We start from the raw sequence: 15536 nt of genomic DNA on the forward strand, positions 1-15536 counted from the left end.
GGTGGTGGTCAGAGGGTGAGTGTAGTGAGAGAGTGACTGGTTGGTGGTGGTCAGAGGGTGAATGTAGTGAGAGAGTGACTGGTTGGTGATGGTCAGAGGGTGAATGTAGTGAGAGAGTGAGTGGTTGGTGGTGGTCAGAGGGTGAATGTAGTGAGAGTGAATGGTTGGTGGTGGTCAGAGGGTGAATGTAGTGAGAGAGTGAGTGGTTGGTGGTGGTCAGAGAGTGAATGTAGTGAGAGAGTGACTGGCTGGTGGTGGTCAGAGGATGAGTGTAGTGAGAGAGTGACTGGTTGGTGGTGGTAAGAGGCTGAATGTAGTGAGAGAGTGAGTGGTTGCTGGTGGTCAGAGGGTGAGTGTAGTGAGAGAGTGACTGGTTGGTGGTGGTCAGAGGGTGAATGTAGTGAGAGAGTGACTGGTTAGTGGTGGTCAGAGGGTGAATGTAGTGAGAGAGTGACTGGTTGGTGATGGTCAGAGGTGAGTGTAGTGAGAGAGTGACTGGTTGGTGGTGGTCAGAGGGTGAATGTAGTGAGAGAGTGAGTGGTTGGTGGTGGTCAGAGGGTGAATGTAGTGAGAGTGAATGGTTGGTGATGGTTAGAGGGTGAATGCAGTGAGAGAGTGAGTGGTTGGTGGAGTTCAGAGAGTGAATGTAGTGAGAGAGTGAGTGGTTGGTGGTGGTAAGAAGGTGAATGTGGTGAGAGTGACTGGTTGGTGGTGGTCAGAGAGTGAATGTAGTGAGAGAGTGAGTGGTTGGTGGTGGTCAGAGGGTGAATGTAGTGAGAGAGTGAGTGGTTGGTGGTGGTCAGAGGGTGAATGTAGTGAGAGAGTGAGTGGTTGGTGGTGGTCAGAGGGTGAATGTAGTGAGAGAGTGACTGGTTGGTGGTGGTCAGAGGGTGAATGTAGTGAGAGAGTGAGTGGTTGGTGGTGGTCAGAGGGTGAATGTAGTGAGAGTGAATGGTTGGTGGTGGTCAGAGGGTGAATGTAGTGAGAGAGTGAGTGGTTGGTGGTGGTCAGAGGGTGAATGTAGTGAGAGAGTGAGTGGTTGGTGGTGGTCAGAGGGTGAATGTAGTGAGAGTGAATGGTTGGTGATGGTTAGAGGGTGAATGCAGTGAGAGAGTGAGTGGTTGGTGGAGTTCAGAGAGTGAATGTAGTGAGAGAGTGAGTGGTTGGTGGTGGTAAGAAGGTGAATGTGGTGAGAGAGTGACTGGTTGGTGGTGGTCAGAGAGTGAATGTAGTGAGAGAGTGAGTGGTTGGTGGTGGTCAGAGGGTGAATGTAGTGAGAGAGTGAGTGGTTGGTGGTGGTCAGAGGGTGAATGTAGTGAGAGAGTGAGTGGTTGGTGGTGGTCAGAGGGTGAATGTAGTGAGAGAGTGACTGGTTGGTGGTGGTCAGAGGGTGAATGTAGTGAGAGAGTGAGTGGTTGGTGGTGGTCAGAGGGTGAATGTAGTGAGAGAGTGAGTGGTTGGTGGTGGTCAGAGGGTGAATGTAGTGAGAGTGAATGGTTGGTGATGGTTAGAGGGTGAATGCAGTGAGAGAGTGAGTGGTTGGTGGAGTTCAGAGAGTGAATGTAGTGAGAGAGTGAGTGGTTGGTGGTGGTCAGAGGGTGAATGCAGTGAGAGAGTGAGTGGTTGGTGATGGTTAGAGGGTGAATGCAGTGAGAGAGTGAGTGGTTGGTGGTGGTCAGAGGGTGAATGTAGTGAGAGTGAATGGTTGGTGGTGGTCAGAGGGTGAATGTAGTGAGAGAGTGAGTGGTTGGTGGTGGTCAGAGGGTGAATGTAGTGAGAGAGTGAGTGGTTGGTGGTGGTCAGAGGGTGAATGCAGTGAGAGAGTGAGTGGTTGGTGGTGGTCAGAGGGTGAGAGAGTGACAGAGTGAGTGGTTGGTGGTGGTCAGAGGGTGAATGCAGTGAGAGAGTGAGTGGTTGGTGGTGGTCAGAGGGTGAGAGAGTGAGAGAGTGAGTGGTTGGTGGTGGTCAGAGGGTGAATGCAGTGAGAGAGTGAGTGGTTGGTGGTGGTCAGAGGGTGAGAGAGTGAGAGAGTGAGTGGTTGGTGGTGGTCAGAGGGTGAATGTAGTGAGAGAGTGAGTGGTTGGTGGTGGTCAGAGGGTGAATGTAGTGAGAGAGTGAGTGGTTGGTGGTGGTCAGAGGGTGAATGTAGTGAGAGAGTGAGTGGTTGGTGGTGGTCAGAGGGTGAATGTAGTGAGAGTGAATGGTTGGTGATGGTTAGAGGGTGAATGCAGTGAGAGAGTGAGTGGTTGGTGGAGTTCAGAGAGTGAATGTAGTGAGAGAGTGAGTGGTTGGTGGTGGTCAGAGGGTGAATGCAGTGAGAGAGTGAGTGGTTGGTGATGGTTAGAGGGTGAATGCAGTGAGAGAGTGAGTGGTTGGTGGTGGTCAGAGGGTGAATGTAGTGAGAGAGTGACTGGTTGGTGGTGGTCAGAGGGTGAAATGCTGTTTTACACCAATGCTATCTAAATTTCATGAAACAGTATTACACACTACATGTTCTCTCACTTTCTTCCCTGAATCCAAGTGACACTTGTTAAGTTTAAGTAAACAACACCAGAATATTAGAATTACAAACTAGAATTAATATCAGGAAGCAGAAGGGAAGAAGAAACAGAACATAAATAAGTTGATTTCCCCGCTAATCAGAGATAAACCTGCCTGGATGTGAGTTACATAGCAGAGAAATACCGAGTACAAAAATCCTTTATTACCACGATTGACAGGCCTGTGTGTGTGTGTGTGTGTGTGTGTGTGTGTGTGTGTGTGTGTGTGTGTGTGTGTGTAAGATGAGCTTGGTTTTTGCATTCATGACCCAACATTTGACGCACAAAAGCCATCAAGATGTCAGCCTGAGTTTGAAAAAAAACTAAACAAAAGAAAACTTGTGCGGTTTGGGATTTTAAAGGTCCTGCAGACTGTGAATCCACGAGGCTGAGAGGACGGCGCAGTGAGACCACGCCTCAGTAGGTGGCGCTCCTTCCCCTCACAAGCTGAGTGAAGCCAAAGGCTGGAATTATCATCAGACACTGGAGAGACCAAGACATCTTCTATAAATACACACTGATATACATAGCTTCATACATCAAGGTATACTGGTGTCATATTGTACACATACATAAAGGAATATATTAATATCAAAGACATAAACATGCTTACGTACTAATCAAAAATAACTTAGGTTATGAAAGATAAATCGTACAAAACCCCCCCCCAGTACTTCTTAAAGTAAAATCTTCTCTATATATTTTCTCTAAGATCTAGAGTTGAGGTCTTGGTGTTTTTTTTCAAAAGTCAGTAGAAGTGGAGGAGGAATGGAAACGGGCGATGAAGGCAGAGAAATAACTTCCATTTCCACCAGAGTGAAGGTGCACAGAGAGGGATGTGGCAGCTGCTCTGCTCTGTGTCACTTCCTTCATCCCTCCTCTCAGCCCTTCCCCCGCCCCGCCAGCCCCTCCCTCACTGCTTGCTGATTGGTCCTGGACAGCAGAACGCACACACACGACGAGTCGATCCGGATCCACCGCCACCCGATTCTGCTGTTGGCGTCTTTGGTGAGCGCCCGCACGAACGACTGCTTGGCCTTGCACTCGCTCACCCACTGTCTCTTGTCCACGCCCAGGCACCCGGCGCCGGCCACCCCCATCCCCGGGGATTTGCCCGCCGCCGGCCCCCGTGGCCTGCTCTGTTGCTCCGCTTGGCGGCAGCGTGTCTCGTAGAAGTACTGCTTGAGCGGACCGGTCTGAGTCTGGATCTCCTGGAGGATGGTGACCTTCTGTCCGTGAGAGTCGGTGGCCATCTTCTTGTCGGTGACCCAGAGACTCTCCGACTCGCACACCGACTTCTCCCCTCGCCGCCTGTCCCCCATGTGTGAGCGTTTGTCCCGTTTAACGGGATGCGTAGAATCGCTGGAGAGCCTGGAGGCCCAGCTGGGGGTGGAGCCCCCATCCAGGGCGCGGTCCCCGTGTCCCTCCACCAGTCGGTCTAGGTCCTCCTGCTCTTCGCGGTCCCCATCCTCTTCCAGCAGGCCTGTCTCCAGCAGGAGCAGGAGGGGCGGGTGCTCCGGTGGCGAGGGCGAAGGCGAGAACAGGACCCGTGGGTGAGCATCCAGGAACATCTCCTCTCCGTCCAGGGCCCCGTCCAGCCCGCCTTCCAGACCCAGAGCTGCCTCCAAGGTCACGCTGTCGTCAGTCCCCGGTGTCCCCTCACTCCCCACCGTCCCTTCAGTCCCTGCCGTCCCCTCGCTTACCAATGTCCCCTCGCGCCCCGGTGTCCCCTTGCTTCCCTCCCCTTGTGTCGCCGCTGCTCCTCTCACAGTCGTCTCTGGTCGTCTCTGATGTTTCAGTGTAGCAGCAGGACTGACGGTGTCACGGTTCTCCACTGCAGTCAACCGCCGTGATGGACGCGTCGAGTCTCTGGAATCGTCCGTGTTGGAAAAGTCCAGAAGGCTGGAGAAATTCAGCCTCCGGCTGCTGTGGGCTTTGTAGTCCTTTGCTACAGAGTCATCCTTGGAAATGTTGTCCGTCCTGAGCGTTCCAGACAGACTGCTCCTGTCGTCGCTGTTTGAGCCGTAGATCGCTCGATTCTCCACTGTGACCGTGGAAGTCTCCTCATGCGTGGAGGGTTTTGCATGACCGTCGTGGCGGTGGTGGTTCTGTGTGGCGACAACCGTGTTATAATCCACGTGTGAGCCGTTTCCGTTGAGGCCGTAGTCCATTGGCGGCGTGGCGAGGTGAGCGGCTGGCTCATGGCGGTGGGGATCTCTGCGGTGTTCCGGGCCGGACTCTGTGGTCGCGGCGGCGATCCTGGACACGGGGTTGTGAGGGAAGGGCAGGGCCGAGGCAATCACCATGGCAACCAGGGGAAGCCAGTGCATCACTCCCAAGACGTTTCAGCTGGAGTGCATGGAGAGAGAGACACTGTGTTACGTCATTGTCAGACACGGTGATCCGCAATTCCACACAGATTGATCGTTAAGATCAGGCAACGTTCACACGAGTGAGAACAAAGCATTTTTGCATTTCACTTTAGTTTCATAAAAAAGTTTTGTGTGTCCATGGAAAAGGCAAAAACCCTGAAAATGATGTCGCTAGCATGTTGGTCCTATGGTTGGCACGGTCGTTCGTTTTTGTAACAAAACGGCACACATGCAGCAGAGAACACTAAGCTCTAAACATAAACTAGAGCTACACTCGGTAGAGTGCAGACAATGCCACATTTGTTTTTGGAACCGTTAGCATTTATAGCATGATAGCCATTAGCTCCTATCAATGCTAACTAGCCTGTCAGGGAGCTCCATGGGAACAGAGGCTGATCTCCTTTAATCTCCCCTCCATGAGGAGCCTCTCATCTTCTTTGTTTGGGAAAATGTTTCCACATTTTCTCTGGATTTATTCAGAAACCTTTAGCCGTTAGCCTCCTAAAACCTAATGGATTGATCCTTGGTGATGACAACTCATCCCTGAAGATTTCATGAAATTCTGGTGAGTAGTTCTTGTGAAAAGTTGGTCAAATAAATACAAATAAATAAATACATGCAGATGAAAACAGAACCTCCTTGGTTGGTAACGACGGGAGGACATGGACCAGTTGTCGGACTTCCGCCGTCTGTTCCATGACACCCACAAACCCTACGTAGATCTTGTGTTTTCACTTGAGAACCTTTTCACTCAACCAACGGCGCCAAAGATCAAATCAGATCAGATCAAATCAGCCCTTATTGTCATTTGGCTGGACATGCAACAGGAGTTCAGCAGAATGAAAGCATTTCTCCAGGACACACACACACACACACACACACACACACACACACACACACACACACACACACACACACACACACACACACACACACACACACACACACACACACACACACACACACACACACACACACACACACACACACACACACACACACACACACACACAGGCTGTGAATTGATCAATTGTCCATCAACTGTTGCAAACTGAAAGGGAGTCCAGCGCGGTGGTCTGCCACGCCCCCGCTCCAGCCTCGACTTGTTCTGCTAATGCACCTCAATTAAAATGTAAAACGAGCAGTTTTAAAGGCGGCGCCAGGCTTTATGACTGCAGAGGTATGGCTTTACAATCTTGGCAGAACTCATGGAAAAAAAAAAAAAAAAAAAAGAGCGCGTTGGTGGAGGTTTCCCTCGTGTCAACGAGCCCACCTCCACACAGAAACGACTCAAATACATCCACAGCCGTCCCCTCAGCATTCATAGCAGACTTTCCCTCAGCATTCACGGACTTCCCCTCAGCATTCACAGACTTCCCCACAGCCTTCCCCTTTTTCAAGACTGTCCTGGCCAAGACATGCTGCAGGATATTAAAGTTTCAAACAGGCAAATAGTGAAAGGTCACACATACATTAACAAACATGCAAATTTGCAAATAAATTGCCCCTAAATTTAAATTAAGTCTATTGTTCAAAACATCTGTAGAGAAATGTGAAGAAATGACTTCAAACTTCAGTAATTATTTCCACTGATTTCATAACTCTGAAAATGTGTGTTTTAATAAAAATAATAAGTTTCTTCTGACATTTAGGGTTTAAAAGCAGCTGCTGCCTGAAGGGGACCCCTGACCCCCAGCACTCTCCACAGCCCACACTGTGGCTACGTCCCAAATGTCCCTCCTGTCTCATTCTCTTTCCACTTCTTCTCCCGGAAGTGTTTGGTGTAGCGGCCATGATAAGAACTGTCTGAATTCTCAAGAAGCAAAGAAAAGGATGCTGGTTGCTTCCTTTAGCCTAGGAAACACTGATGCTTCCTATAGAGCCTCTTTTAGCCTAGGAAACACTGATGCTTCCTTTAGCCTAGGAAACACTGATGCTTCCTTTAGCCTAGGAAACACTGATGCTTCCTTTAGAGCCTCTTTTAGCCTAGGAAACACTGATGCTTCCTTTAGAGCCTCCTTTAGCCTAGGAAACACTGATGCTTCCTTTAGCCTAGGAAACACTGATGCTTCCTTTAGCCTAGGAAACACTGATGCTTCCTTTAGCCTAGGAAACACTAATGCTTCCTTTAGCCTAGGAAACACTGATGCTTCCTTTAGCCTAGGAAACACTAATGCTTCCTTTAGCCTAGGAAACACTGATGCTTCCTTTAGCCTAGGAAACACTGATGCTTCCTTTAGCCTAGGAAACACTGATGCTTCCTTTAGAACCTCCTTTAGCCTAGGAAACACTGATGCTTCCTTTAGAACCTCCTTTAGCCTAGGAAACAGTGATGCTTCCTTTAGAGCCTCCTTTAGCCTAGGAAACACTGATGCTTCCTTTAGCCTAGGAAACACTGATGCTTCCTTTAGCCTAGGAAACACTAATGCTTCCTTTAGCCTAGGAAACACTGATGCTTCCTTTAGCCTAGGAAACACTAATGCTTCCTTTAGCCTAGGAAACACTGATGCTTCCTTTAGCCTAGGAAACACTGATGCTTCCTTTAGCCTAGGAAACACTGATGCTTCCTTTAGAACCTCCTTTAGCCTAGGAAACACTGATGCTTCCTTTAGAACCTCCTTTAGCCTAGGAAACAGTGATGCTTCCTTTAGAGCCTCCTTTAGCCTAGGAAACACTAATTCTTCTGTGAGAGCCTCCTTTAGCCTAGGAAACACTGATGCTTCCTTTAGCCTAGGAAACACTGATGCTTCCTTTAGCCTAGGAAACACTGATGCTTCCTTTACCAAAGGAGACCAGCTCATGCTGCTCCACAATTCCTTGGCGACTACATTTAAAGGGCCGGTTCATCGGAGCGTTCAGGGAAACTCAGGATGAGTGAAAAGGAGCAGATCATGTAAATTACCAAAGCATTAATCTGCTGGAACAACTTGAAATCATCTAAAACCCAAATGTACTTTCTACAGTCCATTTTCAGAAACTTAACTCTTTAGGAAGCTTCCTAACACCTTTCCTTAACTCCTTTAGGAAGCCTTCTAACACCTTTCCTTATTTCCATTAGGAAGCCTCCTAACACCTTTCCTTAATCCTGCAATGTCATCAGGGGGTTAAGGTAAAATCCATAGAAAAGGAGAAAGGAGGGACTTTTTGGACAGATCCTATGATTCAAACAGGAAACAGTGTGAGAAGACTTCCTGCCCCAATTTACCTGAACGCCGTCGTCTCAAGAGGAAACAAAATGAAAACTCTTTATATCAACACAAACGTACAGACCTCAAATAAAACAATCCTGAGCCCAGAGTCAACATCACCTGACAGCAGATGACGTATCAGTAAGGACTTCCTGGTGAGTGACATCCAGTGGCGTGCAGTCAGGGGCAGCACTGCTAGCACTGCTCGCCCTGTCAAAAATCATTTCTTTTTTTTAATTATTAAAAAGTGATTCTGAAATCTGTGTCTGGAATCAGTTAGTGACTAGCAATTTTATCCAGAGACGACTGGTTGCATTTTGTGGCGCTTAAATCTCCTATGTCCTCTAAACGCATCACAACTCTTTTCCTCTGCTGGGGCTAGCAGTAACTTCATTGCTAGCCTCTGATGGAAGCTGTATGCTGCTATTGGGTTACAATGTGGAGTGACAGTATCATCAGCCAATCAGATTTTGATGTGTTATTGACAGACCGCCTTTAGGGCCAGCACAGTTTGGAGTGCTGGTCTTGTTGTCATCATTACAATGAGCTTGACTGATTGGCCCATGGGATTGTGAGTGATGACACACTGTTATTATCTGCTACTCTGGAGTGATGGCGGATAATTTAACAGCAAGATCGGGTGATACCATAGTGGAGCTGCTACGGGGACCTTTTTCAATTATGAGTAGAAGAAGACCGACACCAGAAAAGGATGGGATAACTCAGACCAACACAGGCTTTGTGCAGCATTTTACGGCAGGATGGATTTAATCTACACGTGATGGCCGAATGCTCTTTTTTTTTTTTTTTTTACTGTCTCTGGATTAGATTGGTGCTGATGTTGGCATTTGGTGCTGTTTTCTGACTGTAAAGTGGTGTTTCCCATACAATCCTGCACACAGACAGACAAGCAGGCATGCCTGACGGCAGTGCATGAGACTCGCACCCCCCCTCCCCCCCCCCCCCCCCCGTGCAAACCTGTTGGAAACACTGGAAAATAATCTGATCTGATGGCGAAGCTGCACAGTGGTGTCTTATTGTGTTGTGGTTGTTGATCAGCTGTCATGTTGGTGTGGATTAAGTACTGATGCATAGTTGTGGCCTTACATTGGATTCTGGTTGTGTATTTACTGTCTGCACTGGCCCTGACTGAAACACCACCGCACGCTACTGGTGACATCACTACTTCTCAGGTTGGACTCCCTGGTGAGTGACATCACTACTTCTCAGGTTGGACTCCCTGTTGAGTGACATCACTACTTCTCAGGTTGGACTCCCTGTTGAGTGACATCACTACTTCTCAGGTTGGACTCCCTGGTGAGTGACATCACTACTTCTCAGGTTGGACTCCCTGGTGAGTGACATCACTACTTCTCAGGTTGGACTCCCTGGTGAGTGACATCACTACTTCTCAGGTTGGACTCCCTGGTGAGTGACATCACTACTTCTCAGGTTGGACTCCCTGGTGAGTGACATCACTACTTCTCAGGTTGGACTCCCTGGTGAGTGACATCACTACTCAACACAAACTGCCAGGATGTATGGCGGCGCTGAGTCAGCGTGACGAACGCATGAAATATTCCTGCCACTCATCGTGTGGCCGCTACGGCAACTCACACTGTGGGGAGGAGGAGCAGCAGCAGGAGGAGGAGGAGCAGCAGGAGGAGCAGGAGGAAGAAGAGGAGCAGGAGGAGGAGGGGCTGGAGGAGGAAGAGGTGGAGCAGCAGGAGCAGGAGCAGGAGGAGGAGGAGCAGGTGGATGAGGAGGAGCAGGAGGAGAAGGTGGAGGAGCAGCAGGAGGATGAGCAGGAGGAGGAGCTGGAGGAGGAGGAGCAGCGGGTCGTCACTCAGAAAGAGTTAAAATAAGTGGAATGATGAGAATGTTCGTTTCCTCGGGCGGCTGAGAGTGAGGAAAACATGCAGGGCGAAATAAAGTGCACAGGAGGTGTGTGTGTGTGTGTGTGTGTGTGTGTGTGTGTGTGTGTGTGTGTGTGTGTGTGTGTGTGTGTGTGTGTGTGTGTGTGTGTGTGTGTGTGTGTGTGTGTGTGTGTCAGGTCCTGCACAGCACAGAGCCACACCCTGGACACAAAGCAGCAGCAGTCGGGTTCGGTGCGCACGCACACACACACCAAGTTGGATTGTTATTATAGTGACTGTCAAAATAAAACCACCAAGTTGGATTGTTATTACGGTGACTGTCAAAATAAAAATGCCAAGTCCAGGAGAATATGGATGGGGAGTCATGACACCACTGCATGTGCAGAAATAATAAAAAAAACAACCCTGAGCAAATCATCAGTCGAAAGAACCATGACTCAACACAGTGGCCATACTGAACCATGACTCAACACAGTGGCCATACTGAACCATGACTCAACACAGTGAACAGACTGAACCATGACTCAACACAGTGGCCATACTGAACCATGACTCAACACAGTGGCCATACTGAACCATGACTCAACACAGTGAACGGCGTGAACCATGACTCAACACGTTGAACAGACTGAATCATGACTCAACAAGGTGAACAGACTGAACCATGACTCAACACGTTGAACAGACTGAATCATGACTCAACAAGGTGAACAGACTGAATCATGACTCAACACGTTGAACAGACTGAATCATGACTCAACACGGTCAACAGACTGAATCATGACTCAACACGGTCAACAGACTGAATCATGACTCAACACAGTGAACAGACAGAAACATGACTCAACACAGTGAACAGACAGAAACATGACTCAACACAGTGAACAGACAGAATCATGACTCAACACAGTGAACAGACAGAATCATGACTCAACACGGTGAACAGACTGAATCATGACTCAACACGGTGAACAGACTGAACCATGACTCAACACGGTGAACAGACTGAATCATGACTCAACAAGGTGAACAGACTGAATCATGACTCAACAAGGTGAACAGACTGAATCATGACTCAACACGGTGAACAGACTGAATCATGACTCAACAAGGTGAACAGACTGAATCATGACTCAACACGGTCAACAGACTGAATCATCACTCAACACGGTGAACAGACTGAACCATGACTCAACACGGTGAACAGACTGAACCATGACTCGACATGGAGATAACGGAGTAGATCTGGCCTGCGACATCAGATTCCCTCATGTGCGTTTTTCTTTTCTTCTTCTGTCCAATCAGACGAGCTCACCATGTTTATCTGACGGCCAGAAACAAGAAACCCGGAGATGCGGCGGCCATTCCCCAAACACTCAGGAGGGAGACGACCTCTGCTGCATTTTTCAGTGACAGCCTGAAACCGATCTATCTCACTTCACTTTCTACATGCAGCTTCTCCGTCCTGCTGCGTCACGCCTCAGCAGCTCACTCATTCTTCTCCTCTTGTCACAAATATTAAATATCCCTGTAAAAAAAACTGGAGCAACTTTGAGTAACTTATCCATTTGCAAACTTTTTTTTTTTAGGATTGCTTAAATCACGATCAGCATTATAACTCATGATGAATAACTGGAAATATCAACTTTTGTTTTGATGAAATATCAAAATTCATATTTTATATTTTTGGAAGAGAAGCTGGAATAAAGTTTGTCTTCATTGTTTAAAAAGTGCGAAATATGTTTTGTTAACTATATGTGAGGCAGGCCTCCATCGGGGGTGCCAGAGAGCTGCAGGAAATACATTTTGTGAGGCTTTTGCTACAGCGTGGTTTTTCTTTTGTTTGTTTGTTTTTTTATTTCTGACGGTAAAAAAAGCAAAAAGAAAGTAAATTGTAAAATTGTTAATTATTTATTTGACACATTTTTGTGTAATAAAGATGAATTAAGTTATAAATAAGCAAAGACGTACGTGTAATGGTGACCGAATATATATAGAAATGTACCTATGTTTGAAATTAACCGGCACAAGGAGAGTTATGCTTTTCATTGCCTATAAATCCAAACTGCCATTAATAATAATCTTTTACAGTGAAAAGCGAGCAGTGATGGCGGCTCCTCCATATTTATGTGCAGCCACAACAGAAAAAAAGACGCACAAAGCCCCGAGCACAGCACAAAACAATCAGGGAAAGTGTTTCCCCAGTCAAATTGGCCCGACTCCTGTTTACAGAGCAATTCCCTCCTCGTGTGGCTAAAGTCTGACACGTCTGTCTGACGGGGAGGTGAAGCTCTCGGCTGGGGGGTGGGGGTGGTCTGGAGCAGGTGGGGGAGTCCGTTCACACGACAGTGTTTTCAAGTGTAAATGCTAAACTGTCATAGTTTTTTTTAGTGTTTACACGGCAACAGTGCTCAGAGCCAAACAGCTCCCCAGGCTGGAGTTCTATCATCGTGCAAACAGGCAAATACATCAACTTCTGAAAACCGCAGGTTCAGTCTTCCCATACATGGCGGTGCTGGTCCTGGTCACCAGTCCTTCTGCACATGCTCAGTAGAGACCATCAGAACAAAGTTGCCTCCAGATTGTCATGACTCCCAGTCTTTATTCTGCTGGATTTGGTACTTTTATTTTGATAGTCCCTAGAATATCAATCCAACTTGGTAGTTTTATTTTGACAGGCACTATAATAACAATCCAACTTGGTAGTTTTATTTTGATAGTCACTACAATAACAATCCAACTTGGTAGTTTTATTTTGATAGTCACTACAATAACAATCCAACTTGGTAGTTTTATTTTGACAGTCACTACAATAACAATCCAACTTGGTAGTTTTAATTTGATAGTCACTACAATAACAATCCAACTTGGTAGTTTTAATTTGATAGTCACTACAATAACAATCCAACTTGGTAGTTTTATTTTGACAGTCACTACAATAACAATCCAACTTGGTAGTTTTAATTTGATAGTCACTACAATAACAATCCAACTTGGTAGTTTTAATTTGATAGTCACTACAATAACAATCCAACTTGGTAGTTTTAATTTGATAGTCACTATAATAACAATCCAACCTGGTAGTTTGATTTTGACAGTCACTACAATAACAATCCAAGTTGGTAGTTTTATTTTGACAGTCACCATAATAACAATCCAACCTGGTAGTTTTATTTTGACAGTCACTACAATAACAAACCAACTTGGTTGTCTGTCCATTAGAATGTAGGTGTATTCAAATTATTGATAATTAAAGTAACCTATTGTGTTTCCCTTTGGGGAAATCCTTTATTTCCAATGGACCCATGGGTGGGCGGCCATATTATGGCTGATGGGGTTCGAGGGTCTTGTCTTGGGGGGGGGGGGGGTCAAACCCTCAAACTTCTCAAGCCAGCTTCCCTCACCTCTAGTCCACCACCGCCCCACAGTGTCTTATTATCTGCGCCAACTAGTGGCTCGACATGCTAAAACTACATCATTTCCAAAACGTTGCAGTGTCAAGATGAAACGTTTCAGAAAATGAGTTTTCCGCTACGACGCCACAGGATGGAAACACCTGCAGGTCAATGTTTGCTCTCTCAGCCCTCCTCTGCTCATTGACTACATCCCATTGCGCACACAGCCCATTAATTCCTCCTCCTCCTCCTCCTCCATCAGTCACACCTCCATCAAACCACTTGTAGATCTCCCAGAATCAGCTCGGGGAAATGACGCATCTGATGAGGTGCGTGAGGCAGGAAACATCCCCGCGTGATGAAACAAGCTGCCGAGTGAAATATGAGCCCAGAAAATCCCGCAGCAGAGCGAAGTGAATACAAACAGGTGAGAGTTTCACCGGTAAAAAAAAAAAAAAAGAAGAAGAAAAAAAAGTAGTGGTGTTGTGACAGTGAGGAATGAAGACGTGATGCTGTGAGTGACGGCCTGTTGGATGTACCTGCGGCCGGGGAGCACTCCCTACACCTGATGGCTGCCAGAGAAAACACGACGACAAACATCCCGCAGCTCAGGAGCGCCAAGGAAAACACCGCAAAGTAGCGCTGAGAGTGCGTCAAGTGCCTCAGACAAGTGGAAACTGCGGCAAAGTTAACTTATTCACAGAAAAGGTCACTTGATGTGTGGAAATGATCATTTAGAAAAGAGGGTAAAGCAGCCAATCTCGATGAATAAAAGAGTTTATCCAGGGTTCGAATTACAACGTGGCTTTCGGGGGAGCCCTATTTTCCGATCACACCTCTGCCAGTGTTTTTAGAGCTCCCCCTAAATTTTTCAAATGAGGCTTTCAGGGGAGCCCAGCTCCCCTTAGCTCCCCCATAATTCGAACTCTGAGTTTATCTGATTTTACGCTGTTTTCCATCTCTTTTCAAAGAGCTGGGGCTGCTGCCCTCAGTATTTAAGCAGTCAGGTGGAAACGCGGATACATGTGTGCTTATGAAGTGTGTGTCGAGTTTGGTTGCTGTTTCATACCGTTGAGGTGAGATCCGGACCCTGCGTCCTTCCAGCTGACACCACATTGATTCTAGAGTCCTGACGCCAGTTGCTCAACTGGTTTTTAACAAATAAACCCCCAAAACACAATTCTGGAAAACTCTCTCAATAAGAATCACAGAGGGTAATTTCTTCCTTCTTTTAATAGTCCGTGACATCGCATGTGCAACTCAAGAAATCCGAAAAAGAAAAGTGTTTAGAAAGCAAAAAAAAAGTCTGAGCGTGTCCGTCTCCGTCCCGGTGCGCGTCCTCCGAGCGGGGGGGTGGGTGGCTTTACAAGCTATAAGCCCAGAAAACGATTAAAAACACCCCTCAAAATGTGGATATTCCGTGAAATGTCCCTCAGGCTGGACACAACGTTTTCCCTGTTCAAATACGTGGAGGCAGAAGTGGAGCGCTGGAGAAGTTGGCCAAACGTTTTAAGATCCGAACTCCGCCTGAAACGCGCAAAGTCGCACTGAGCAGCTACCGGAGAACTTCCTGTGTGTTTCAAAGTAAAATCCCCCCCCCCCCCCCCCCACACACACACACACACCAGAAAGCAGGCTGTGGTGTCGGAGTGGCTGACGCTAATGGGGCACATTTAACTGGGAAATGCGCAAATTAATCCAAACTGGATGGATGGAGATTCTCCAGAAAGTGCAACATGAGCCAGTTTGGCACAATCAGCCTGAAGGCGTAACGTCTGTCTGGAGACGGTTTCCTGTCTGCCTGCCTGCTTGCCAGACTTTCTTCACCTTCTGACTGAGGGCGAACTTGGCTTTTCATTTCCAACTTTACAGATATCCCCCACTCCCTGGCATGAACACGAAAGAGAGCAATTTACTTTTTTTTTCTTTGTATTTTGAGGTTTCTGATTGTCAGAGGTGGTGGTGGGGTGGGGTGGGGGAGGGGGGGTATAACTCAAAACTCTCAGGCTGGGTTTCCATGAAGGCAGTCAAAATGTTCCTCGTTCCATGGCTTTGGTAACCAGTAGTTCTGCACACGCTCAGTAATAACTAGTTCTTCAGCACATGCTCAGTCGAGCCAATTGGAACACATTTTCAGTGGTGTCATGACTTCCAGTCCATGTTC

The 15536-nt window shown here is 47.4% G+C and overlaps 1 protein-coding gene across 1 annotated transcript; it reads right to left on the reverse strand.

Moving 5' to 3' along the window:
• Positions 1 to 3421: 3421 nt before the first annotated feature.
• On the reverse strand, positions 3422 to 14842 carry ntf4 (neurotrophin 4; the record flags this gene model as incomplete). The annotated part of the gene is made up of 2 exons (XM_080511080.1): positions 14442 to 14842; positions 3422 to 4889 (listed from the first exon to the last, which is right to left on the reverse strand). The coding sequence occupies exon 2, from the start codon at positions 4868 to 4870 to the stop codon at positions 3422 to 3424; it is 1449 nt and encodes a 482-aa protein (XP_080367206.1). The 5' UTR covers positions 4871 to 4889; positions 14442 to 14842.
• Between the last annotated feature and the right edge of the window lie 694 nt (positions 14843 to 15536).

The sequence above is a fragment of the Blennius ocellaris genome (assembly GCF_963422515.1).
Source record: "Blennius ocellaris genome assembly, chromosome: 16".
In the NCBI taxonomy this organism is placed as follows: domain Eukaryota; kingdom Metazoa; phylum Chordata; class Actinopteri; order Blenniiformes; family Blenniidae; genus Blennius; species Blennius ocellaris.